The 23,216-nt window shown below is 48.6% G+C and overlaps 2 protein-coding genes across 16 annotated transcripts; one reads left to right on the top strand and one right to left on the bottom strand.

The window, feature by feature from the left end:
- Nucleotides 1–4,650: 4,650 nt before the first annotated feature.
- On the top strand, nt 4,651–22,960 carry HNRNPH1 (heterogeneous nuclear ribonucleoprotein H1). 15 transcript variants are annotated; one of them, XM_064458439.1, is made up of 15 exons: nt 4,651–4,813; nt 5,850–5,962; nt 13,806–13,865; nt 14,856–14,993; nt 15,895–16,050; nt 16,249–16,392; nt 17,878–18,016; nt 19,016–19,194; nt 19,401–19,472; nt 19,552–19,685; nt 19,854–19,989; nt 20,149–20,232; nt 20,368–20,418; nt 21,478–21,570; nt 22,171–22,960. In XM_064458439.1, exons 2-15 carry the CDS (start codon nt 5,914–5,916, stop codon nt 22,293–22,295), a joined length of 1,560 nt encoding a protein of 519 aa, XP_064314509.1. In that variant the 5' UTR covers nt 4,651–4,813; nt 5,850–5,913; the 3' UTR covers nt 22,296–22,960. The 15 variants fall into 15 exon arrangements, with proteins under 15 accessions (XP_064314509.1, XP_064314508.1, XP_064314498.1 ...); XM_064458438.1 differs by lacking the exon at nt 4,651–4,813 and adding an exon at nt 5,128–5,263; XM_064458428.1 differs by lacking the exons at nt 4,651–4,813; nt 13,806–13,865 and adding an exon at nt 5,128–5,263.
- LOC104050706 (deoxycytidine kinase 2) lies at nt 6,623–12,913 on the bottom strand. The gene is made up of 7 exons (XM_064458440.1): nt 12,747–12,913; nt 11,760–11,875; nt 11,150–11,343; nt 10,734–10,881; nt 10,071–10,186; nt 8,441–8,540; nt 6,623–6,921 (listed from the first exon to the last, which is right to left on the bottom strand). The coding sequence occupies exons 1-7, from the start codon at nt 12,844–12,846 to the stop codon at nt 6,898–6,900; spliced, it is 798 nt and encodes a 265-aa protein (XP_064314510.1). The 5' UTR covers nt 12,847–12,913; the 3' UTR covers nt 6,623–6,897.
- Nucleotides 22,961–23,216: the final 256 nt, after the last annotated feature.

Raw genomic sequence — 23,216 nt, 5'->3', positions numbered from 1 at the left:
ATTTTATGTGCTGACTCTGCAGAGGCCTCGCTGTCAACATAACAGCGTTTTGGTGCTTGCCTGTGTGCAGCACGGTCGTTTTGAATGATGTATCCATCAGTGCCAAGACGGAGGGGAACATTACTGGCATTAAGACCCAGAACCCTCTTGATCCAAGTAAACGTACCGACACACAGATCCGTGGGGTGCAAAACAGCAAGATCAGAGGAAGGAGGAATGCTTTGCTCAGGGGGAATAGGAGGGTGTAGGTGCAAAAGCACAGCCCTCACTGGAGAGACTGAGACGGGCTGGGGTGAAGAGCGTGACGGTGGCTGACATGTGTCATACCTGCCGTTTGAGCCCACCGTGTTTGGCTTGAACGCCACACTGTCGCAGAAGAGATGCAGCCGTGGATGAGGCGCAGGGTGTTTCAGACAGGGCTGTGAGAGCAGGCTCCTCGCCCGCAGGCAAATAATCCCTTTACATTACCATGGGCCACAGCCTTATGCAGTAAAAAAACATTCCTGCGTTAGATAGTGAGGTAAAAAAAACAAAACCAAACCAAACACTAAGCTATCTGCCATTTTGTATGTTAGCAGGTCAAGAGAGGGAGGCCAGGAAAATCTACACTCTAAAGTTACAAGTTGCCTCGTCTTTCTCAGTTTTACACCTCCCAGTAATTATCACTTCTAAGTTATAAGAGAGCACCAAAAATTCATCTTTCCTCTGGTGAGGGCAGAGCCACAGTACACACAAGGTGGACAGGGCTTAACGTGCCCTTTTGTGAATGCCCTCCCTCCAAGGGAAAACTTGGACATTTGTTGTGTTTGCTTAGGAAGGAGCGTGCCTTGCTGCAGTCCTCAACGATGCTGTGCCCGACTCTGTGTTCAGTGATTTCCAGGGTCCAAGAGCTAAAGGTAAAAGTTAGGTAGGAAGAACAAAAGTAGGGTCAGCACTCAGAAGGACTCACAGAGCACTCCTGGAGGGAGAGAATAAAAGAGGATCTGTGCCAGCAGCATGTGCATCAGCTGAGTTGCTTTGACATTGCACTACTTGACAAGAGAAAGCTGGGTGACCCCAAAGAGCTAAGGCAACGTTACCTGCAAGGGGTGGAAAACCGGGTTCATCATGTCAGCAAGGATGAAACCAGTGAGCTGCTGTGGTTGCTGCTCCCGAGTCTGCAGTCAGTGAATGGCTAGAACAGGCTCCATTTCATGAACACGCTGGCTAGAATAACAAGAGCTCAGGCACTGTGTTATCTGTCCTGATACAGATACTGCAGGACGCTCTCTGATGACTGGACTCTGGTCACCCCGCTATAAAGTATTTACAGCTTTACAGTTCGTTCTTCTGGGAGGGCGTAAGGAAATGCAGACGAGGCTTGTTGCAACGGATGCAAATGGACACTTGCCCACCTCTCTCCTGGCGCCTACACGGCTGAACTGTCAAAGAGCTGTAAATGTTCTGCCTGAGTGAACAAACCTTCTCCGAGAGTAGTCTGATGAGCTCAGTACAGCACTGCACGGCCAGATGGCTTCTGGATCAGAGCTGACTCATGCCCACCTAGCTGGGAGTCAGGAAAACATGCAGATACCTAAAGTATGCTGGGAGAAGACTCCTTTTCTACTGCTGGAACTGCATTCACAGCGGGGTGGCTAACTGTATCAGTAAAAAGCAAAAGGCATTCTGCCAACTGCCATAATTATAATGTTACAAAACCAAAATGGTAACAGGCCTGAGCTACACTAATGAACAGAAAAGCATCAGACAGGTGAACTCCCAACTGAGCCCCGAGATGATGCAATCATTGGGGGAGCAGAAGAGAGGCGGCTCTTCTGTTTCCTTTTGACAAAGGATGCTGAGCATAAAACTGTGGATAAGCCGGTGGTATAAAGGGAAGGGTGAGAGATTCAAACAGTACAGCAGTAGCCTCAGAGAGAAGGAGGGACTTGGGTATCTCCTTTTGACTACAGCAGTGTCTGTCAACCCCTCCAGCTGGTTTCCATGGCTTGGCTTCTTAGTGAGCTACAGATCAGGAAAGCTGGGAGACATGAGCTCCTGCCCAGCCTCTGCTGCAGACCACCATGGTCAGAGTAATGAATAAAGACAAGACAGGCAAAAAGGAAGAATAAAGATGAAGTATAATCAAAAAGCCTCTTAAATTGCCCAAAGCAAAAGCAAGAGGGAGGCTGCATTAGCAAAGCTGTGAATCGGCAGCATTAGCAGATCATGAACGTGGCCATGTTATCTAATACGGTAGAGCACACGTCATGCATATTTAATAGCATTGTTTAGCTTGTATTTGTCACAGCACCACAGCTAGAGGCTGTTTCTAAAGCCATGGGTAGGGACAGAAAGGTTATAATTGAATTCTAGGGCTTTTGACTGGAGGCCACATGTAGAGAGAAATCTACAAAGCATCGGCAATATGAGGCTTCCATGCATTCCCCGTTTTCAGACCTTAGATGATAAAGCATGCCAGCTGCTAGCAGTATTCTTGGGGAGTTAATCAGGTTTGCAGATTAACTGTAAGGTCCTGAATTATACATGTTTCTATGCAAACGCAAGGAACATGCAACACACATAGCTGAAACATGAAGAATCAAGATTATAAGGGAAGCAGAACAAATGGATAACATCTAGCTAGGAGAGAAAGGGAAGGCACATAGAACGATGGCGTTGGGATGATGGATAATGAGTTCTGTAATCTTTTCAGAGCAGGTATTTAAACTCCGATCACTGCTCTCTTCTCCCTGGAATAGCAAACGCCGACCCATAAAAGAATTATTTGTAATTATTTTTTGCACTGCAATAATATCTCCAAAACCTACTCAGACATCAGCATCTGCCTCACTTCCAGACAGGCAAAGTGTCTCCATATAGGCTTAAATGACTATAAAACCCTGGAACCAGAGCTGCAGTTTCTCCATTATTTTCCTGCCCAGGAAAGAAACTTAAGCAAGCTAACAAACAGGTATTTGTGACTGGTACCAAACAGAAATGTCCTGAGAAGGCAGCAGGCTTCAAGGAAGAGGTTTACTTTGATCCAGCTTAACACTCAACACATCTACTCAGCTTTATGCATCTCTCTGCAGACTGGACCAGTGCTTACGCTATCCTGGTGCGAGTCTCTGCTCCCAGCCCTGCTCACCATGGACTTTGAGGGAATTCGGGATGCTGCACATGAGCTGTGTGACTATCTGGCAGGTCATTTCTCCAGTGGATTTCTACCTAAAAGGCCACCTCTTTGCCCATTTTCTACCAGGTGGCCTACAAAACCCAACAGGCTGAGCTCAGCTTAGATTACAGCCCTCCCCAGGCTGACTTGAACAAGGTGAAATTTATCTTCTGGGAATGCAAGTGGGAAAATGAAAGCAGCTCCTCTCCCCAGCAGTCTGAGCTGCAGCTGTGCCTTTCCCCTTTGTAGGAATGGGCCAGTGAAATTCTGAAGGAGAACAAAGCCATTTTAGAAAAAAACAATTACCTAAAGCTGTAGCTTGAGTTGCTGACAGAATGCTGACAGACGCACTACAGTTCAGTGGTGTCTGCTGGAGAGGAAGGTACAGGTGTCACACTGGCACCATTCAACTAAAAAGCCAGGTAAACCGATGATGCTTGAGCTCTAGAGAAATCATGGAAGCAAGACCGGGATGTTTGCATGTGTAAAATACATACACAGCTGTTTCCTTGCTTCAAGAAACCTAATAAAATCTTGCATCAGATGTTTCCAGCAAGATTTTTATCCCCTATCTCATTCTTTGCAAGTGCTCACACACCGTGGGACCACCCTTACTTGCAAAAGCACTTACCAGAGACGGCCTCTCAGGAAAACGGCTGCTGCTGTTAACAATAACCCCCCTTGAATTGTTAATTATTTTAATCTTTCAAACACCATATCTACGTTGGCTAATTATAGCTCTTCTGATAACTATTTATGTCTTTGTTTGCCTCTGCCGTTCACAGTCACATCCTTCCCCTAGAAGTGGCCGTACCCAACTTCCCGTTGGATGTGTTGTGTCAAGTTTCAAGGCAGGCAGGTATTTTGCCTACGTTTAATAGCAATTACATATTTGCAAAAAGGTCATATGACCTTTCTTCTAACTTTGGAAGAATATGCATGCCGCAGAACTTTTTCCTGGTGTGAACACAGGAAGGTTTTAATTTCCTAAGAGACCTCGAAAGAGAAAACTGATGTCAGAATGCTGTTTGACTACAATAAACGTATGATCAAGAAAAATTTGGGCAAACCAGGCTTTATTTATCACTGGAAATTAGATAGCAGGAAATCAGCCTGCTTCAAAGTCATGAAGTCACGTGGATCATGATGCGTAAACACCAGGGAACCCATTTCTCCTCATTATTCAAATGCAGTACTGGGGACTAAAAAGACCAGACTAATAAAATGACACATATTAAATGTACCCCACTGTACGGTTATTAATATTCATTCTAAAACGACTAAAATTACCATTAAGTTCCTGTTAGAAATGCAAAGGCTTCCACAGGGATCAGCGAAGGGATTCACTTTGCGCTAACCAGTGAGAAACAAAGCTGTGAATAGCTGCCACACCTCCGCAGTCCTAAGGTCACCCCATATCTCTTCCATCGCACAGGCTGCCTTACAGCTATTGTAATCTAAAGTTGTTTTAGCTAATCATTCTTTGTGACACCGTTTTGCAGAGGGGATTGGGGCGGAGGGTGAAGGCGGGGGTGCAGGGGCCAGTCCTCTCGCCTCGCCAGGGCGCTCTCTGGTTCCCAGTCGGGAGATCCAGGAACCAACTTGCCCGCGCCTAAGCCCAAACAAAGGGTCACTGGGAAAGCACGATCTGGAAAGGTCAGGCTTGGCGAGGTTTCAGCCGCTGCCGTTACCGTCCCCATTGTTGGCGCTTCCGCGCCAACACTTGCAGAACGGCGTCGTGCGGGGTGGGAAGGCGGCCAGCCGCGGGCCTCTCCTCACCGCCCGGCCGCCATCTCGGCGCGGGGGCCTCCGCCGGGTGGCCCCTCGCTCCTTCCCCACCGCCTCCGGGGCTCGCCCCCGCCCCGCCGCCTGAGGGGGGGCGGCCCGCGGTCTGCTCCTGCTCCCCGCGGGACGGGCCCCTCGGCGCCCGCGTCCCGCCGTGTGTCCGTCCGTGTGTCCCTCTCCCCCCGCCCGTCCCGCACCGCACCGCCGCGGCGGGAGGCGGAGCCCGGCCCACCTGACGGCGGCGGCGGGCGCTGCCGCAGCGACTGCACGGAGCCGCCGATCCCCGCGGAGCCGCCGGAGCCCCGCGGCCGCAGCCCCGCCGTGAGCCCCGGGGAGGGCGGCTGAGAGTGGGGGTGGGGACGGGAAGCGATCGGCGCGGCGGGCGGGGAGGGACAAAGCCGCCGCCATGTTTGGGTAGAAAAACAACCGAGGCGGGATCTAGAGCGGGCGGGCCGAGTCCGTGCCGGTGGGCTGCGGCGGGGTGCGGGGAGGTGTCGCCGCCCCTCACGGACGTTGCGGGACCCCCCGGGGGCAGCCGCGCTCCCCCCGGTGCCCCCCCCCCCGCGATTTGCCCCCCCCCCGGTTCCCCTCCCCCCTCCGCGAGGTGCCGCCGGACGTGACTGGCCAGTTTAATTTGTCACGCTGCGATTGGCCGGAGGCCGGCGAAGGGGGCGGGGCGAGGGGCTCGTGACGTCAGGGCGCTGCGCAGCGCGGCCGGCGGGTATTTATAGGGGCGGAGGGGCGCTGCGTAGAGGGAGCGAGCAGGCGGGTCGGGCCCGGGAAGGCCGGAGGCTTCATCGCGCCCCATCCCCGCTGGAGTAGGGGAAAAAGCCGCCGAAAAGCCGTGATCCGCCTCCGTTGGAGCGTGCTTTCGGCGCCCGCTGAGCTTTTGTTTCCGTTCGCGCAGCGCCCGAGCGCCCACCGCCCAGCTTTTGTCTTCTCCCGGCTCTTGTGGGGAAGGCGCGGCCAAGATGGACCCCTGTCACACCGAGGAGACCGAGGGCGAGATCCCCGGTTTGGGTAAGACCCAGCGGGGGCGGGCGGGCGGGGTGGGGGTGGCGCGGCGGCGGGGGGAAAGCGGGGTGGGGGTGGGGCGGCCGGGCCGCTGCGGGTGGGGGAGGGGCGGCCGCTCGGTCCCGCTAGATCCGGGACCCCAGCGCCGCCGAGCCTCCGCCTTGGCGTCGGGGGGAGGGCCGCGCACCGCGTTGCCGAGGCGGCCCCGGGCGAGCGGGGAGGGGGGCTTTGGCGGGCCCGGGCGGGTGGCGGCGGCCTGTCGGCGCGGCCGCGTGCGCCGCTCCCTCCCCTCCCCCACCCCACGTCGCGTGCGTCGTGGCGGCCGCGGGGCGGGAGCAGCTGCGGGGGTGCTGTCCGGCCCCCCCCCCCCCCCCCCCGCACCGGTCCGGAGCGGGGTCGCAAACAAGACCCGCTTAAATTGCAGTTTATTCCAGGTGTAAGGCTTGCGACTGCGGTAACGGCCATCCCTAAGTAGTGTAAATCCCGTGAAAACAGCCGCTCGGTAAAGCAGAAGTTGAAAGTAAAGGTTTCTGGACGCCATAACAGTCTCGTCTTAAAATGGTGAACTGTGCCAGTTATTGCAAAACAACCCTGCCTCAGCGCCTGCTATCTCTGTTGGCTGGGTTGTCAGCCCTTGATAACCAGTTAACTCCTTTTTAGTCGGTCTAGTTTTTATATTTTTATTAAACATCAGAGAATATACACAAAGTAAATTATAAAAGCACCCGGTATTTGTTTGTTTTAACTATACAGAAAATACTATCGGGATCCACACAGGTCAGACAAGCAAAAAAACCCAAACAAACCATATTTTGCACTTCAATCTTGCCCTGAAACAAGCTATAAAAGTAACACATTCAGTTAGGGTAAACTAAGAAAACACTGGTGGTTAGGTTTAACTCTTGAACTTCAGAGAGTTGCCATGCAAATCAATTTTCTTCTTAAGAAGCCAGGAAAGACTTGACCTGTGAAAACAAAAAGAATGTATATTCCATGCATTAAAAGAGAAGCTAAATCGTTTGGCTTTTCCCTTCCCTGTGGAAGAAATGGTTTGTTGCTGATAGACTTCATGAGCTGAAATGCTTTTCAGTGTAACAGATGGCTGTGAACCCAAGATTTCTAAGTTAGTAATAAGTAGAATTGAGTAACTTAATTACTCAAGAGTAGCAGGTACTTATGAAAGGTAGCTTCAGGATGTTTTACAGAATGTTACTTCATGAAAGAAAAATTATTTTTCCTTCATTGAGTAGTGCTTTCCAGGGAAGAAAGGGATTGCCTGAAAACTAAGCCAAAGTTGTGGCACTGTCAGCATGGTGCAGTACCCCCCACCCCAGAATAAAAGCAGAGCTGACCACCTTGGGTGGTGAAGGGGGTTTGGGGGAGGCAACACTGGTGGCCTTTCAGTGGGGCAAGGTAGAAGAAAGATAGCATGTATGAGTGTAGTTTGGGTCATAAATCCCTAAGCTGTTAATTGCTGGTTTCCATGAGGATATAACTTAACAACAAATGCCTCAACAATGTAATGTTGTGCTCCCCTCCCCAGTTTATATAGAGCTAATTAATCGGGAGAATTAGGCTTGGCTTGATGGAGTCATTTTTCAGTAATCTCAAGTTGATGAGCAAGATTGAGAAAATGGTTTATATGGTTTGATAGGAGGGCATGTCTTTGTCTTACAAGAGAATAGTCTTATTGGGGCAGTGGGGCTTAAAGTGTCCCAGTGAGTGGGATAAGTAATCTTATAGCTCTACTTGGAGGGTTGGGGATGAGCCTTAAGTATTAGGAGGGCTGTTTTGGTTTTTCATCTCTCTTGCTGTGGACTGGGCAGGCAGCATGTGGCTCCAACAGAAGAATTCCTTTGGGTATTTACTTCCTTAGTCTTGCCTCCCCTTTCAATTAGCAAACACCATTTTGACTCAACTGACCTACTTATTACCACCTTGTTTCCTCAAATGGCTGTTGACTTTCCCTCCCAACTCCACTTAGAAATGTCACTTTGTGCGTTTAGAACTATGAACAAAGTTCAGTTATCTCAACATTTGTCAAATTTATTGTGTTCTGTCCAAGAAGAGCCTAGAATGTGGGGGGGGGCGTAAGTATCCTAAAGTCAGCTTACAGCTTATTCTAAAGGTATTGTGGCTGGCATGACTGTATCATTCTTTGAACTATTTAATGGACAGTATGGTGGTGCAGACCTGGCAGAGAGTAGTCTGACTACTCCAGCTGCTGCGTGCTTGCATCCCCCACAAAAGCCCCTCTTTAAAAACAACCGGTTTTCCCTTGAACTGTGAGGATAATGAGGTTGGTTTAAACGGTTTTTTTTGAAGGAAAGCAAAAAGCCTTTTCTGCAGCTGTGGAGCTTTGTAAGTCTATGAAGGAGAGTGGCTGAGCCCTGAACAAGTGCTTATCACAAATTTTAAGAATGTAAATTGATAACTTATTACTGCAGAAGAAGAAAAGCAGATGAGGAAACATGTAATACATACCTTATCAATCAGGTACTGCTGTTTAATGTTATCGTTCTTAAAATCTTCATTAACATCCAAAACTAGAATGGGTATCTCTTTAAGGTTCTCAAAATCAACTCTGAAAGGAAGATAATGCTAGTAAAAATGGTACAAAGTACTGTATATGAAACAATCTAGTTCTTCCAGTGGCTTGCCAAGTCATCCTAAGGCTGCAGCATTACTCATATTACCACATGCTCCTGAGATGTTAATGCTGGTGCCCATGTCTTAAGTATAAAGCACATGTCAAATATGTCCTCGATTGCTCTTGTATGACCCAGTCGATATTGTATCACTGTAACTTTAATGTATTTCACAAATCTGGCCTTTTGATATTTACTGTACAAGAGTGTGTGTGGGAGGGAGATAACATATGCTCCCTAGCTTAGTTTCCTTTACCTCATTCTTTTTGTTGTGGAATCAATTATCAGGAATAATTTTTTTAGTATTTTTTTAATATCATTTGCTCTGTCTTCCCCACCCCTTTCCAGTTAACTGCTAATCCATTTACTAAGATGTAGTTGTAAAGCTTCCTTTGGTGGGGATGACCTCTTTAACGGGTATAAGGCTGGTATTTAAAATGGCTCAGAGATAAGCAAGACCATTTTTGCTACAGGTTAGGAGCAGTAGTGCAACTGGACATACTGTTCTCTTAAAGCAGTAGTTATTCTCTTCCTGCTTGAAAAGCATTTCTGAAATGTAGTAAGTGTGCTGAACAACATTCTTAGCTTGTGTTTGCAGACTTAAGTGTTCCTATAAAACCAAACAGGAAGTGCTTGCTCACAAGTCTGGAATGAGTACACAATGTAAGTGTTCCCAAAATTCCACAATATGCAGTGCCTTCTTGTCTCCTAAGCATTTGGGTCAGCCTACATGAAGCTTAGGAAAGTAGATATGACTGGTAAGGTACTTTTCCTGGAATTGTGAGCTTCCCATTTGGTAGTAGATTTTCCCTTAGAGTAGCCTGAAATAGAAAGTCTGCTTTCATATGTAGAGGTTCCTTAGATGGAAAGGAACCTGGGGGGTGAAGGTATGCAGAGATCACTTAGCTGCTGACTGGCTTTCTTATGTGTAATAGTACCTGCCAAAAGCCTTTCTGATCATTGTTTATTTTGAAGCTAGGGTTAATATTTAAACCTTGTTTGAAATACAGTCAGCTGAGTTTAAAGGTAGTTGGGACCTTGCCCTCCCTTGTGCTGGAACTGGAAGCTGCTTAGTAGATGACTTATGTGATCAGCTACCCAAATGCAATGTCAACTCTCTCCTGTTCCTGTGTACTTTCAGTTAACAAAATTAATATCCTTACCAGAGCTAAGAGCTACACAGCTTTCTAGTTGAAGTTAATGCTTAACAAAAGGCTTTAAATTACATGAAGTTCCATCTCTGAGCAGTTTTTACTTCCCTGCCAATAGATGACATACAACCCCTCTGCATATAACATAATCATCTCTGCCAAGAAACCTGGAGTGGGTCTACAGATAAGTCCTTCCAACTGTGCCTGAGTGAAGGCAGACTTAAACCTTAGTTTTAGCTGTAATCAACTTTAGCATAAGGTAGGAAAGAGCCTTGCCTCTAAGTTGAAACTTGGATGCAGAAAATGGGTTCATACCTCATAGTCCTTTCATGAAGCCAGGTCTCATGTTTATAGTGGAGGTTTTCCAAATACTCAAGCTCAATTGCTTGCTCCTCTTCTCTTCCCCTTGTCTGTAGCCTTTCCATGCATTTCTGGGTGGGTGGGGAACAAGCACAAGCCTGGACATTAATTGTGTTGAAGGCTGAATCAGCTAAATGTATCAAGTGGTCTTTAAATCGGAACTATTGCTAGACATTAGTGAGCATTAACTTTAAATGATTGGCTGAACATAAATGAGTTAAAAGTTACTATACATTTAAAAGAAGAAACAAACTTGAGCCCCTTTAGCTAAATGCCAGTGGTTCTTATTAAAAGATTCTTTGGTTCAGTTCAGGACTGTATGGGAAGGGAAGTAAAACTTGATGCAGAAGTTCAATTTCAGCTTGAGATCCTTACTGAGAGCAGTGGATGCTAGCAACTGTAGCATTTGCTGACATCAGAATAATAGCTCAGAAGGGAGGGTTCTTAATTTGGTCCCTGAAATCTGAATTTGTGATTAGCTTCCCATTACTTTTTGGGGTGGGGGAGCTAATTCAGTGTTAGTCACTGCAGTATTAGGTCATGAATACTTAGGCTTTTGTACCCTCTTAAAGTCCTGGAAACTGAAGTTGAGAGCCGAAATATCTTTAGTGAACATACCTGAGGTGTAGTTCTTAGGTAGATCATGCCATCCAGTTCTATATCTGACTCAAACTGATTCAAAAGCCATGTGTGCCAGTCCTGATAGATAGCCCACTCTGTTTCATTAATGCTTCCAGACTCGAACAGGTTAGAAGCAAATACATATCTGCAATGAAAGACATTAGTCTCATGCCAGGAATGACTCAAGTGAACTACTGAAACATTTCTCATTAGAATCAGAATCATGGTACTGAAAAATAACTACTCTTGCATCCATAAAGTACTCTTAATACCATCCAACTCTCACCTGTTGAATCAAACCTGCTCCTTGCAGATACTAGTTTAATATGAAGTGTTTCCCCAGCTCCATGTCTCTCAGCATAAAGACCCAGAGCTTTTGATCTGAACTCTTGGTGTGCTGTGAGAGTAATTACCTGTCACTGTACACAGATCTCTCAAAAAATTGCACTGGATGTTCTGCTTCATGTAGCTTGACTGAGACAGGCTTTAATTGTGCTCTGACTCGGCTCAAGCAAGCGTAAGTCTGAAATGTATAAGACCATCTTGAGGGCTTATCATATAGCATTTGAAGTAGATTTCCTCCACTCTTCTGAGATGTTGAAAGTTCCTAGGGGATGAGAGAGAAAAGTTAATACCAGCATATTTGCAGGATTTTATGTCTTAATCCAGAATTCCAGTAAATTGAAGTAAGAATTAATGGTGGAAAATGCTTAAGCATAGGAATAAAGAGATTTGTTTCTCAGCTGCTGGTAGTCTTTATGACAGCTGCTTTAGAATTGGCTGATCACTGAGTTTCAGACTTCAATGTGATTCCTGGAGAGTAGGGGTGGTTATTTGGAATACACATTCAGTTGTACCTTCCTAAGTAGCTCTTTATAATGCCTGAGTGTTTGACCAACTGGTGTAATAGTGGGGATGACCCTGGATGCTCCAGACTTAAGTATAGCTGAATTTTGGCATGCCTCCCTGGCCAGTTGCTGCAGTTTCTCTGTGCCCCAAGCCTCCCAAACCCAGCACACCCACCTCGCATTCATCTTCAGCTGTCTGGATGTTGCACCACTTGGCTATGGGCTCGGGGATAATCTCCCACTCATCGCTGTGTTTCTCCAGTAGCCGGACAAATGTTGACTTCCCTGCAGCTGGGGAAGATTGGAAAAGTTCACTGAGTATGTAGATGAGGCTGGTAAAGATCCAGTGGTAGGTGTAAGACTTCTTGAGCCGGCTATGGGCAGTGTTTGGGGTGCAGCGCCAGACATCCGGGGCAGGATCTGGGCCGCTGGGAGCGGGGCCACGCTCTGGGGAAGGGCCGCCGGGGCCGCCTGCGCGGTGCTAGCGCACCTTCCGAGGAGCGGGCTCTAATCGGCACCGCCAGAAGGGCCGTGCCGGCGCCGATAAGGAGGCGGCGGGGCCGCGCTGCGCCTCCATTTTAGGAGCGGGCTGAGCAGGGGCGGGGCTCAGTGCGGCATTGTTTGTGGAGCCGGCGGCACTGGGGGAGAGCGGCTGCCGCGCATGCGCGGCCCCGTGGGGGGAAAGCGCGCGGGTATGCCGCCGCTCATGCGCAGTGAGCGGGCGGATGGCGCCGTTGCGGGCTGCAGCGCGGGAGGCAGCGGCATAGGCCGCGGTGCTGAGGCTCGGCCCTGGGGCAGGCGGGGAGTGCGTAGAGGGGAACGGGGGTTTCTCCCGAGCCCGGGAAGGGACGGAGGTGTTAATTCTCTTAAAGCCCAACCGCGAGGCGGTTAGCCGCGAAGGAGGCGGCGGTGTCCATCCGTCCCCCCCCCCCCCCCCCCCCCCCCCGGGGAAATGGCGCCACACTTTCGGTATTGTCGGGAGGGGTCTTGGCCCGGCGGCAGCGGCCGAATGCCGGCCGCGCTTCTCCTTCAGCAGTACCCCCCCGCCTTCCCCGGAGGTGGATGGAAAAGGGGGCCCTGCTCCCGAAGCGTCCCTTCTCGCCCCCCACCTCAGGCGCTCTTGCCCTGAGCCGCGGCATCCCGCCGCCGCCCCCGCGCTTACCGATGTTTCCCTCGATGGAAATCTTCCTGAGGCGCTTCTGGAAGCTGGAGTCGAGGGAGTCGGCGGGGCTGCGGCAGCGCCGCTTGGCGGGGGTGGACATGGCGGCGCCGAGCGGGAGCGCACGGAGCTGCCCGCCTGCTCCAGCCCACTTTAAACCTCCCGCCAGCCGGTGGGCGGGATGGCCGCCTCCTGCCGCCGCCACTCCCCGGGAGGAGGCGGGGGCGCTGCCCCTATCCTGCCGCGGCGGGCTGCCGACCCTTCCGGGCCCGGGCGGGGAGCGCAGCGTTGCTGCTGAGTTGCTGCCGGCGGGGTTTTCTTTTAAAATCGGTGCTCAGCGAGTGCAATGGAGCCGAGCTGCTTTGTTCAAGTGAAACGGTTGCACTTACTGATTCGATTTGCATTAACGCAAACGAGTTCCCCATGCTGATTGATTTACAGACATAAACTTTTAAAGCATTCTTTTATCTATTCCCTTCCCCCCCCCTCCCCTTCCAGCTTGGGGGGTGGGGGAGGTGGTTGTTAGTGGTCTGGATTCGTATCTGCTAAACGTTTTACATACTTCCATGAGATATGAGGCCTTGCAGGCAGTGCAGCAGCTCAGCCTGGGGCTGTTGGTCAATTCTGGCATTGACTGGAAAGGAAGTCTGCGTGGATGAAGGGTTTGGTGCTGTGCTGAGCAGCTTTGCTGCTTGGCTCCAAAACCCCCGAGTCAGTGCTGGCACACCTGGGGCTCTGTGGAGTCTGTCTCCTGACACGGGTTGTCCACCACCTCTGGGCAGCTGCTGGTTGAAACACAAACTGCCTGTTCTTCCCAGGGTAAAGAAAAGGGGTGTAGTATCTATAGGTGATAGTTAAATGCTTTAGGGCTGCAACTCTCAGAGGTTGTGCTGTTGTAGTTACTCCTGTAACTTCCTGTTGACTCCTTAATAATGAGACTCAGGGTGAAACCTAGCTAGGTCCGGTGTGTTTGGAGGAGATGGGAGGGAGTAATATTTTCCTTTCTTTTATGATAATTGTGACCCATGTCTCTTCTTTCCCCATCTCCTACAAACACACCAGGCTTCAGTGACCGAAGCGAGCAGATTGTTTCACGTGGGGTAGCGTCAGCATTTGAAGCTGGTAAGTGCTAGTTCCCACACACCTCTCTGTTAAGCCAGGCTCGCTCTCCCCGCAAGGCGTGCCGGTGCGGGGGACGGCGGGGACCGGCCCCCCTCTGACCCGGGCAGGGCGCCGGAGGGAGGACGGGGGGAGGGGGCGGCCTACGGGGCATGCGCAGTGCGGAGAGCGGCGCTGAAGCGCATGCGCGGAGGCCCGGCCCGCGTTCTGCGCGGGAGTCAGCGCCGTGGCTTTGTTGGGGAGGGTGAGGCAGGCGACGCATGCGCATAAGCTACGGGGGCGGGGTGCAAGGGGTAAGGGCGCGGAATACCATAGAGTAGCGAGGACGCATGCGCAACCTGGCGGGAGCGGCGCGGGGAGCGGCCGCGTGTCCGGGGGCGGTGGAGCGCAGTGGTAGTAGTGAGCATGCGCAGGAGGGTCCTGCGGGGCGGGGCAGGAGCCCTCCGGGTGCGTACGCGCATGCGCCCCGCGCCTCCCCCCCCCCGAGCCCCGCCGCGGGATCCCGCTCTCCTCGGCCGCCGCTCGCCACATGCCGCGCTCCTGCCGGCCGTGGTGGGGACTGCTATCGTCGGGGCCACCAGGGCGGTGTTGGGGGCCGGGGTTCTTTGTGCGGCGGAAGGCCCGGCCCAGCGGAAGCGGGAATACCCGCCGCCATTTCCTAGCGCGCTCTCGCCACAGGCTCGCCCGCTCGCTGCCGCCTGACTGGGACTAGGCGCTCTCCGGACAGCGGATCAGGCTCGGAGCCCTAGAACCACCGCGGAGCCCCACCATGTGTGCGTGCGGGGACGGGGGCTGGGCGCGGGCCGGGGGGCGGGCCAGGCCTGCGCCGGGCGGGAGCGGCTCTGTGTGTGTGTGAGGCGGGCAGCGGTCCGAGGTAGAGGAGGCTCGGGGGTGGGCGGGAATGGGTCGAGGGGGCCGCCGGACGCTCTGAGGGGGTGCGGGTGGCGGCCGTACTGTGCAGCTACTCAAAGGGCCTGCTTTGGTTTTCTCCAGCAACCACAGAAACTGAGGCGGAGCCAAACCTCACCCCCAATGTGATGCTCAACACGGAGAGCAGTGAGGGATATGTGGTGAAAGTCAGGGGGCTCCCTTGGTCCTGCTCCACTGAGGAGGTGCAGAGGTTTTTCTCCGGTAAGCAGAACTCTGTGTGTGGGTAGGGGTCTGGGAGCGGGGCTGGGCTGTGTTGTGTTGTCAGCTCTGGGTTCCTCCTGGGGACATGGTAGCAGTGGGAATGTTGCCGTGAGCAGTTCTGGAAAGCGATCAGGGTGCTTCAGTAGCTAGTGAAGTTTGTAATGCAACAAGTGCCTCAGCTAGGATGCAGTGTGCAAAGACATGCTTTTGCTAGTGGCAGCTAGACACAAAGGAGCTAAGTCTAGGAGTTGCTGGGATAGCCACAACTGCCTTAGCTTCTTGAGCAACCAGAAGAGGTAAGCTTTCATTTTAAATGAAACTTAAATTCTTGCTTCAGGTCGAACCAAGTCAGTTTAGTTCTTAATGCTGTCCTAATAAGCTCTCTGGTGTTAAGGGTTTAGTGTGTCATGTCCATCTCATAAATTATTAGCATCCTGCAGTAATAAAGTAATGATAAATACATGCTTTCCTTAGTGACTGGAGACTTTAAAGCTGCTTGAGGAGTTCAGCATATTGGACTTGGTTCTGATTTAGTTCATTACACTTACACTGTTTGTTACTACTTCTTATTTCACTTCATGCTGATGAGAAAGTCTAAGCAGTTATGATCAAAGGCAGGTAGCGCATTCAACTTGAGGCAGCAAAGAATTGAAAATAGGTAGCTAATTTGCATTTATCCTTCATGTTTTGCTAATTGTCAGACTTGACAAGAAGGATAATCTGGTCTTAGTCCCTTAGTTTATTAGTCACTATAAAAGTTATAACAAGAACACTGTTGGCTTTGTCTTCATGATGTAACTGGATAGTTACTGTTAGTTTTTTCATTTTAGAATATCTGAAACTCTTAAAGTTGCACTATTCCTGTAATTAAGTAATTCTGGCTTTCCTGTTTCATTTTCAGATTGCAAAATTCTGAACGGGGCTTTGGGTATCCGTTTCATCTACACCAGGGAGGGCAGACCAAGCGGAGAAGCATTTGCTGAACTTGAGTCAGAGGAGGATGTGAAATTGGCTCTCAAAAAAGACAGAGAAACAATGGGACACAGATATGTTGAAGGTTTGACTCAGTTGGTCTAGTAACTGACTACATGTGTTTGTGCTTGATGGGTTTTTGGTTAATTGCTTTTTTGTGTCTTTAAAATGCATGTGAAAGGACAAATGGACTTGTATATCATAAGTTGACTAGCTTCAAGGCAAATGGCTTTTAAAACTGTTGTGTATTCCAGAATGCATTAATTCTAAGTGCCTTTTACAGTTTTCAAGTCAAACAACGTTGAAATGGATTGGGTTCTGAAGCATACTGGTCCCAACAGCCCTGATACGGCTAATGATGGTTTTGTACGTCTTAGAGGACTCCCATTTGGCTGTAGTAAAGAAGAAATTGTACAGTTTTTTTCAGGTATGTGGGATAAAAGTAGTAGCTGTAGCACTGTTGGTCTATGCTAAAAACCAAAACGCCACGGATTGCCCAGTAGTACTTCCAACAGTGAACTGATGGGTGTTAAAAGTAAATAAGCAATTCTTTGTTAATTACCTGGGCTTGAGGGATAAATTCCTAAAGTACTTGTTCATTAAATAATTGAGGGAACCCCAAAAAGGGGACTCCAAAAAGGTGCTCTAATTTTTATACTTAATGGGCCATACTGTTGCAAGTAAGGATAGCACAACACAAGTGTCTTGTTTTCTAAATGAAATGTGAACGATTAGGATGGGAGGATATTTCCACCCACGGTCTTAGCCGGTTCACGCTGTTCGGTGAAGGATGTAGAAAACCCTTACTGCTGGTACAAGGAGCAGGATCTGAGGAAGGGTGTGCATCGTGCCCGTGACTTCTTACAAATGTAGATTCAGTTAGATGCCAGGAAAAAAAACAGCCTGCTGACCTCTACCCAAATAGAGACTTCCCCCTTCCCTGCTTCCCTTCCAAGGCAGGGGAAAAACCCCTAGCTTAAAGTTTTTTATGGCTGAAGAGATAATGTCTTGTACTGACTCCTTCTCACTTTTTTGCAGCTGTTGTATGTTTTAGCAACTGGAATATTATAAATGCCTAAGAATGAAATCTGTTGATTTATCTAGGATTTAACTTGGTAGTATTTTCAAAGTAGTAGATTTCTAAATGTGAGTGTTAAAATTAGCTGGAATGTTTTGCTGTAGCAAGATAATGATTGAACTTACTGTTTTGCTTTAAAACACAGTAGAAATTTCCAATTTTGCAACTTCAGAACTTGTTTTTTGTTTTCTGAATCAGTAATAGACTGAACAAGAGCAATTCCTAAGCATGTGCATTTTAAGTTGTTTGTTTCTTACGTGGTTAAGTGATTCAAACTTTAAAAACTGTTAATGTGCTTAATATACAAATGTGCCTCTTCTGTTCAGAAACTAATATATTTGAAATTACATCGTGATTTTTTTCTTAATTAAGCACTCCTAGAGATAAAAGAATTAATACTGAAACTTGATGTTTGCATAAGACTAATTATTTTACCTGAGTGACTTCTAGTAAAAATACTTGATGTATATAAAGCTGTTTAACTTGCTGTGTTTATCTTAAAGTTCATCTTAAATACTTTCACAGAATTGAAGAGGTTTGTAATAATATGTGCACTTCTTAATGCACCCTGCATGAGATGCTTTATCTGAGGAGTTGTTTGTGACACTCGGAACGTTTGTGCTCTGCAGGGTGGGTTAAGAATGTAAACTTGAATGGTATGTGATGGTGGATCGCTCCTTGTTATGCTTTTTTTTCTAGTGTTCTAGAACCAACATACCATTCACTTACAAGTGTTAAAATTCTGGTGTATTTAAAGCTATAAGAAAAACTCATGACTGGGCTTGTGATGTTAATATTGCCCCCCTACTGGGGTTATTTGTCCTTGGGTTGAAGGGTTGGAAATCGTGCCAAATGGGATAACATTGCCGGTGGACTTCCAGGGGAGGAGTACGGGGGAGGCCTTCGTGCAGTTTGCTTCACAGGAAATAGCTGAAAAGGCTCTAAAGAAACACAAGGAAAGAATAGGGCACAGGTGGGGATGGATGGTTGGTTGGCTCTGTCACTTTTCTTATGGTAAACAATTAAATCCATATTCTCTCTTCTGAAAGTGTTAACATCCCAACAGAAATAGTACTTTGGTCTCTAACTCGGTGATAAGTAAAGGTATCACTGATGTGCGTGTGGCACAGGCTGTTTGGATCTACCCAAAACAAAGCATAAAATTGGGCTGAGCTTGTGTGCTTTGGAAACTCAGTAATGCTGGAAGAGTGCAAAACTGATAGCTTGAAAGCAGCAAAGTTGAGAGACTATGGCTTTAACTTCTCAAATAGCACCGATTATGCCTTTAGCTCTAAAGACATGCACAGTATTCTTATTACCATAAGAAAATGTGATGCTTTCTAAACTTGTTTTATAAGTTGAAATGTAACAAATTTTCTTACTGTATTAATCTTCAATGTAATAAGCATAGCTTTCAAGAAATTGTCACAAAGGGTTTTTATTCTCTCTTACTTGTGACTATTTTTCATTGAAGCATGCACTTTTTTGCCTATGCTGAATCACTGAAGCATAGGCTGGGTTCACTAGCACATGCAGAGCTTCTTGTAGCACCCTGATGGGTTGGAATCCTGGTGGAGACTGGGTTTTTAACCCTCTGTTCCCATTGCCACATGAGCAAAACCGTGCTGAGTTGAGTGGACGTCAGTCCCTCCTATGTTTTTTGACTAACACTTTAAATTGGGGGGAGGAGGGTGGGGAATCAATATTGCTCCCCCACCCTTAAGGCTGGGATACTGCGAAGTATGAGGAGCACTTAAACCCTTCCGTAATTGTAATTTCTTGAAAATACACTGATCTGAAAGTAACATAGTGCTTATGATAGTATGTCATTGCCTACCTAATGTAAAGAAACCTGGCTTAAAATCTACTGCCAGTTTCGAGGCTATGACTAAATGGATTGTTTTAATGTAAAGTTGTGAGGTGTTTGTGAGAGGAATTAAAGACTGACTTCTTCCTGTGGAAACGCTTCTAGGTACATTGAGATCTTCAAGAGTAGTCGAGCGGAAGTGCGCACTCACTACGACCCTCCACGCAAGCTGCTGGCAATGCAGAGACCTGGTCCTTACGACAGACCCGGTCTTACGCGGGGATATAACAGTCTTGGTAGAGGAAGTAGCTTGGAAAGAATGAGGCGTGGAGCTTACGGAGGAGGTAAGTATGCGATGTCCAAGAGGGAGCTCTTCATCTGAGAAGCAGCAACACTTGGACCTGGTAGTGTCTCCCCTGCTTTGTAACTACTGGTTTGTATGTGTCCTCAGCTTTACTTCTAGAAGAAGCAGAACTTTCTAATAGTAGTTGTCTGCGGCGTGGTCATGTATGTGTAGTTGAAATGAACATGTTGTCCGATCTGTTTATAGGTTATGGAGGTTATGATGACTACAATGGGTATAATGATGGCTATGGTTTTGGTTCTGATAGATTTGGAAGAGGTAAGATCTCTCTAATAGGAATAGTAACTGAACTTTCAATACATTCCAAAAGAAACTAAAATACATCTGAAAGACCTAGAATGGACTCTTTTCTCTGCAGGAATGTCGGACCACAGATACGGCGACGGGGGATCCACCTTCCAGAGCACGACCGGCCACTGCGTCCACATGAGAGGTCTGCCTTACAGAGCTACGGAGAACGACATCTATAACGTGAGTTCCAAATCTGCCACTAAGTGCATGGCTCTGAGATTCCACGATCGGTTTCGGATGCGTCAGCTGCGCTGTGGTTAACGGGGGTTCCTTTAGAGGAAGCAGCTCGCTGTAAAACCCAACTGTTGCATTGGTGCGTTTTAATCTGTGTGACTATTTCGTATGTAGTTCTTCTCACCTCTGAACCCTGTAAGAGTACACATCGAAATTGGACCTGATGGCCGAGTAACTGGAGAGGCAGACGTTGAGTTCGCTACTCATGAGGATGCAGTGGCCGCTATGTCCAAAGACAAAGCAAATATGCGTAAGTGTGACTATTCTGTGTACGTGGCTTCAGGGAAAGAGCATCTGCTGTAGCTGGAATGCCGAGGGGTTGGTTGATCGCAGCCTTGCTCTTGCAGCGAGGCAAAGTGTGCGTGCATTTGGTGTGAAGTGCTCTCACGGCAAAATTTTCTTCTTCCAGAACACAGATATGTAGAGCTCTTCCTGAATTCTACAGCAGGAGGAAGTGGTGGTGCCTATGGCAGTCAGATGATGGGAGCAATGGGTATGTGTAAACGGTCTAACTGCACTTTTAAGCAAGCACTTGATATTTAACGAAGCTGGCTAATTTTATACAGCTCCTGCTTATTCTATGCCTGGCATAAAAACTGAAATTCAACATTCTGTCTTAATCACACAGTCAAGGAATCGGAAGGGGTAGTCCAAGATTGGAACACTAGCACATTGCCAGGTATATAAACCTTTTGGGAATACATTTGAGCAATTAATAGGTTGAATAAGCTGTGGTGCTGAGTGTGGTGTGCCTGGTGGGATGAGAGGCTCCTGGGGGTGTGGTGGTGAAGTGGGAGATGCCTGTCCTTCTGTTCTCCTTCCCCCTCCCTTTTTTTTGGAGACCAGAACGTGGTCTGGCGATGGAGGATGTATCTGTTGGGTGTGACCTGCCATCCAAGTCTGGGCTTGGTGGTGAGGGAAAGGCCTATCTGGAATTTGGAGAGCCCTCTGAATTGCTCTAGCAAACCTCAGAATTGCTTGAAAATCTGAAAGCTGTGCTGGCAACATCAGTCTAAAGCCACTGTTGTGTGTGTAGAGCAGATACCCCTCCTGATACCGGACTCGTCTGGTTTCTTAGATGAAGGTGGTGGTTGGCTTTTGGGGGTCTGTCTCTTCCTCGGGGGTGGGGGGTGTGTGTGTGATGCACTGCTGCTTTTATGGTATTCTGATTGCAAAATGTTTGAAGTCTGATGCTGGTGCTTTAACTACAGAACGGTGTGGGGGGGCACAGAGGAGTGATGGGGTGAAGAGCAGGAGTTAGGCGGAGGTGTCCCGCAGCACCGCTGCAGAGCGCAGCCGGTCCGGGTCAGTGCTGAGCCTGTCAGGACTGCACAAATGAGTGATGCTGTTAATGAGCCGCCTGGTGGGCTGCGATCTGCGAGGTCGCTTGCAGCCAGGCTGAAGCCTCCTGAGGCGTGTGTTACTTGTCGCAGCAGATGGAGCCCGTGATGTGTGGTCCATAGAAATGGCCAAAGGAAACACAGCAAGTGCTTGAGAACCACAAGCTCTTGTTGTAATTCTTCAAGCTCTTGTTGCCAGTCGATCATAGGAATGTCTTTAGAAACCTGGTGGTTTTCTATGAGCTTGTTATCTCCTGTACTGGGGAAGGAAGTCACTTGGGTGGGAGACCGAGCTAGCGCCAGAGGACAGGGCTCTTAGTTAGATGGAGGGTGGGTGTGTTGATGAGGAGCGGGCTCTGGCAGCCAGACTCTTAATGTTTTTATCCTTAACTTGAAAGGAAGCCAATCCAGTTATGGAGGCCCAGCTAACCAGCAGCTGAGCGGGGGTTACGGAGGAGGATATGGTGGTCAAAGCAGCATGAGTGGATATGGTAAGAGCATTTCTTCACTGGTTTTAGGTGGGCCAAGCACAACTGGCTTGGCATGCCTTAAGGGCTGTTCACGGGTTGAAGGGCTGTGGTACAGGCTGGGCAATGTGAGCCCTGGAAGTTGAAGGCTTGGCAATTGTGAATTTTGGGACTAAGAGCTGGAGGGGAATAGATTCAAAGCAGGAACTTGGAGCTGAGGGGGGAAAGGTGGGAAATTTTTCTGGGATGGGTAGGAAATGCCATTCCCCAGGCTTCTGTTACTCCGATGGCTTCTTACCTTCCTGGTACGGAGGCTGGAGACCAACCTGCTTTAAATGCATGAGTACAAACAGGGGAAGGCAGGTGGGAGGCTGGGTCCTCTCTGCTTCCCCAGAGCAGCGACAGAAAATGCTGACCTCAAAACGGAGGCCGAGACAGCGCTGGCTCTTTGGTTGAACAAGGAATAAACTTAACGTTGGGTCCGGAGCTGTAAACTGACGCTTTGCAGTATTGGGCACAGTAGATGGTGTTTACGAGGTGGCCCAGCAAGGACAGGCGTTGGGGGAGTGATGCTTCGCATCGGCCTGAAGCAGCTGTGAACCTGCTGTCGGTTTTCCCCCTCAGACCCCGGGAGCCAGGGCGCCATGAACAGCAGCTACTACAGCAGCGGGAACCGCGCGTCCATGGGAGTCAACGGCATGGGCGGCATGTCGAACATGTCCAACATGAGTGGTGGCTGGGGGATGTAACCAATTGCTGACTTTTGGTCAAATCTTTTTTTAAAAAACAAAAAAACAAAAAACTAAGTTTAACAGTTTTGCAATACAAGCTTGTGATTTCTGCTTTACTGTAAGTGAATTCAGGATTGTTATTTTAAAACCTTTCAGGTTCAGTATTTTTGAACATACAGAAATTGAACATTCATCTAGGATGTAATAACCGAGTAAAGACTATAACTGTTAAACAATTTTGAGCGTTTCTCAAGTTAGTTTTGTTGTAGGAGTGTATTTAAGCAGTAAGCGTATTTAGGTTAAAGCTGTTTGAATTACGTTAAATGTTGCTCTTATACCATATTACATCGACACTGTTTTGAATACATGTTGGAAGAGACATGCTTTTTTGTAAAGAAACAATATATAGGAGCTGTGTCTGGAATTCAAAGTGAACATTTGGCATGTTAGTTCTAGGTTATTTCTTTTAATATCCTGTAAGGCACGTTAAAGCTTTTTTTTTTTAAGTTAATGGGGGAAACATGTTGAGACGCAATACGGCTACTTTAGGATTTTGGTCTTGGTGTTCGTATAAAATTCTGAGGCCTTGATTTAATCTCTCATTGTATCGTGATTTCCTTTTTAGGTGTATTGCGCTAAGTGAAACTTGTTAAATAAATCTTCCTTTTAAAAACTGGAACTCATTCCTTCTTGCCCTTCAGCCTCTGTGGTGTAGCTGTATGTGTGGAAGCGTCGCTGCTCCTGTGCCCTGGGTGCTCCTGGTGCTCCACTGTGCACCATGTGCCTGACCCCAAAGCCCTATGGGGTGTCCACCGAGGTGGGGGTGGGCTCATGAAGAGGGAACCAGGGCCCTGTGTGGGGTGGTTCAAAGTGCCCTGGGGCTGGGATGGGGCTGAGCTGTCCTGCACAGCTGCTCCAGCTCTCCCAGGGCCAGGAGCT

Source organism: Phalacrocorax carbo, chromosome 8, assembly GCF_963921805.1.
Source record: "Phalacrocorax carbo chromosome 8, bPhaCar2.1, whole genome shotgun sequence".
Taxonomy (NCBI): domain Eukaryota; kingdom Metazoa; phylum Chordata; class Aves; order Suliformes; family Phalacrocoracidae; genus Phalacrocorax; species Phalacrocorax carbo.
Note: the sequence above shows the minus strand (reverse complement) of the source record. Positions and strands in the feature narration are given on the sequence as shown.

Bases quoted from the DNA above. Each gene is read 5' to 3' on its own strand.
- LOC104050706 (XM_064458440.1), bottom strand. From the start codon at position 12,846: ATGTCCACCCCCGCCAAGCGGCGCTGCCGCAGCCCCGCCGACTCCCTC. The intron at 10,882-11,149 runs GTAATTACTCTC...CTTTCATTGCAG, and splicing joins AGATCTGTGTACAGTGACAG to ATATGTATTTGCTTCTAACC. The intron at 8,541-10,070 runs GTATGAACCCAT...TCTTCCTTTCAG, and splicing joins CTTCATGAAAGGACTATGAG to AGTTGATTTTGAGAACCTTA.
- HNRNPH1 (XM_064458439.1), top strand. From the start codon at position 5,914: ATGGACCCCTGTCACACCGAGGAGACCGAGGGCGAGATCCCCGGTTTG. The intron at 19,195-19,400 runs GTAAGTATGCGA...ATCTGTTTATAG, and splicing joins GCGTGGAGCTTACGGAGGAG to GTTATGGAGGTTATGATGAC. The intron at 19,473-19,551 runs GTAAGATCTCTC...TGAAAGACCTAG, and splicing joins TTCTGATAGATTTGGAAGAG to AATGGACTCTTTTCTCTGCA.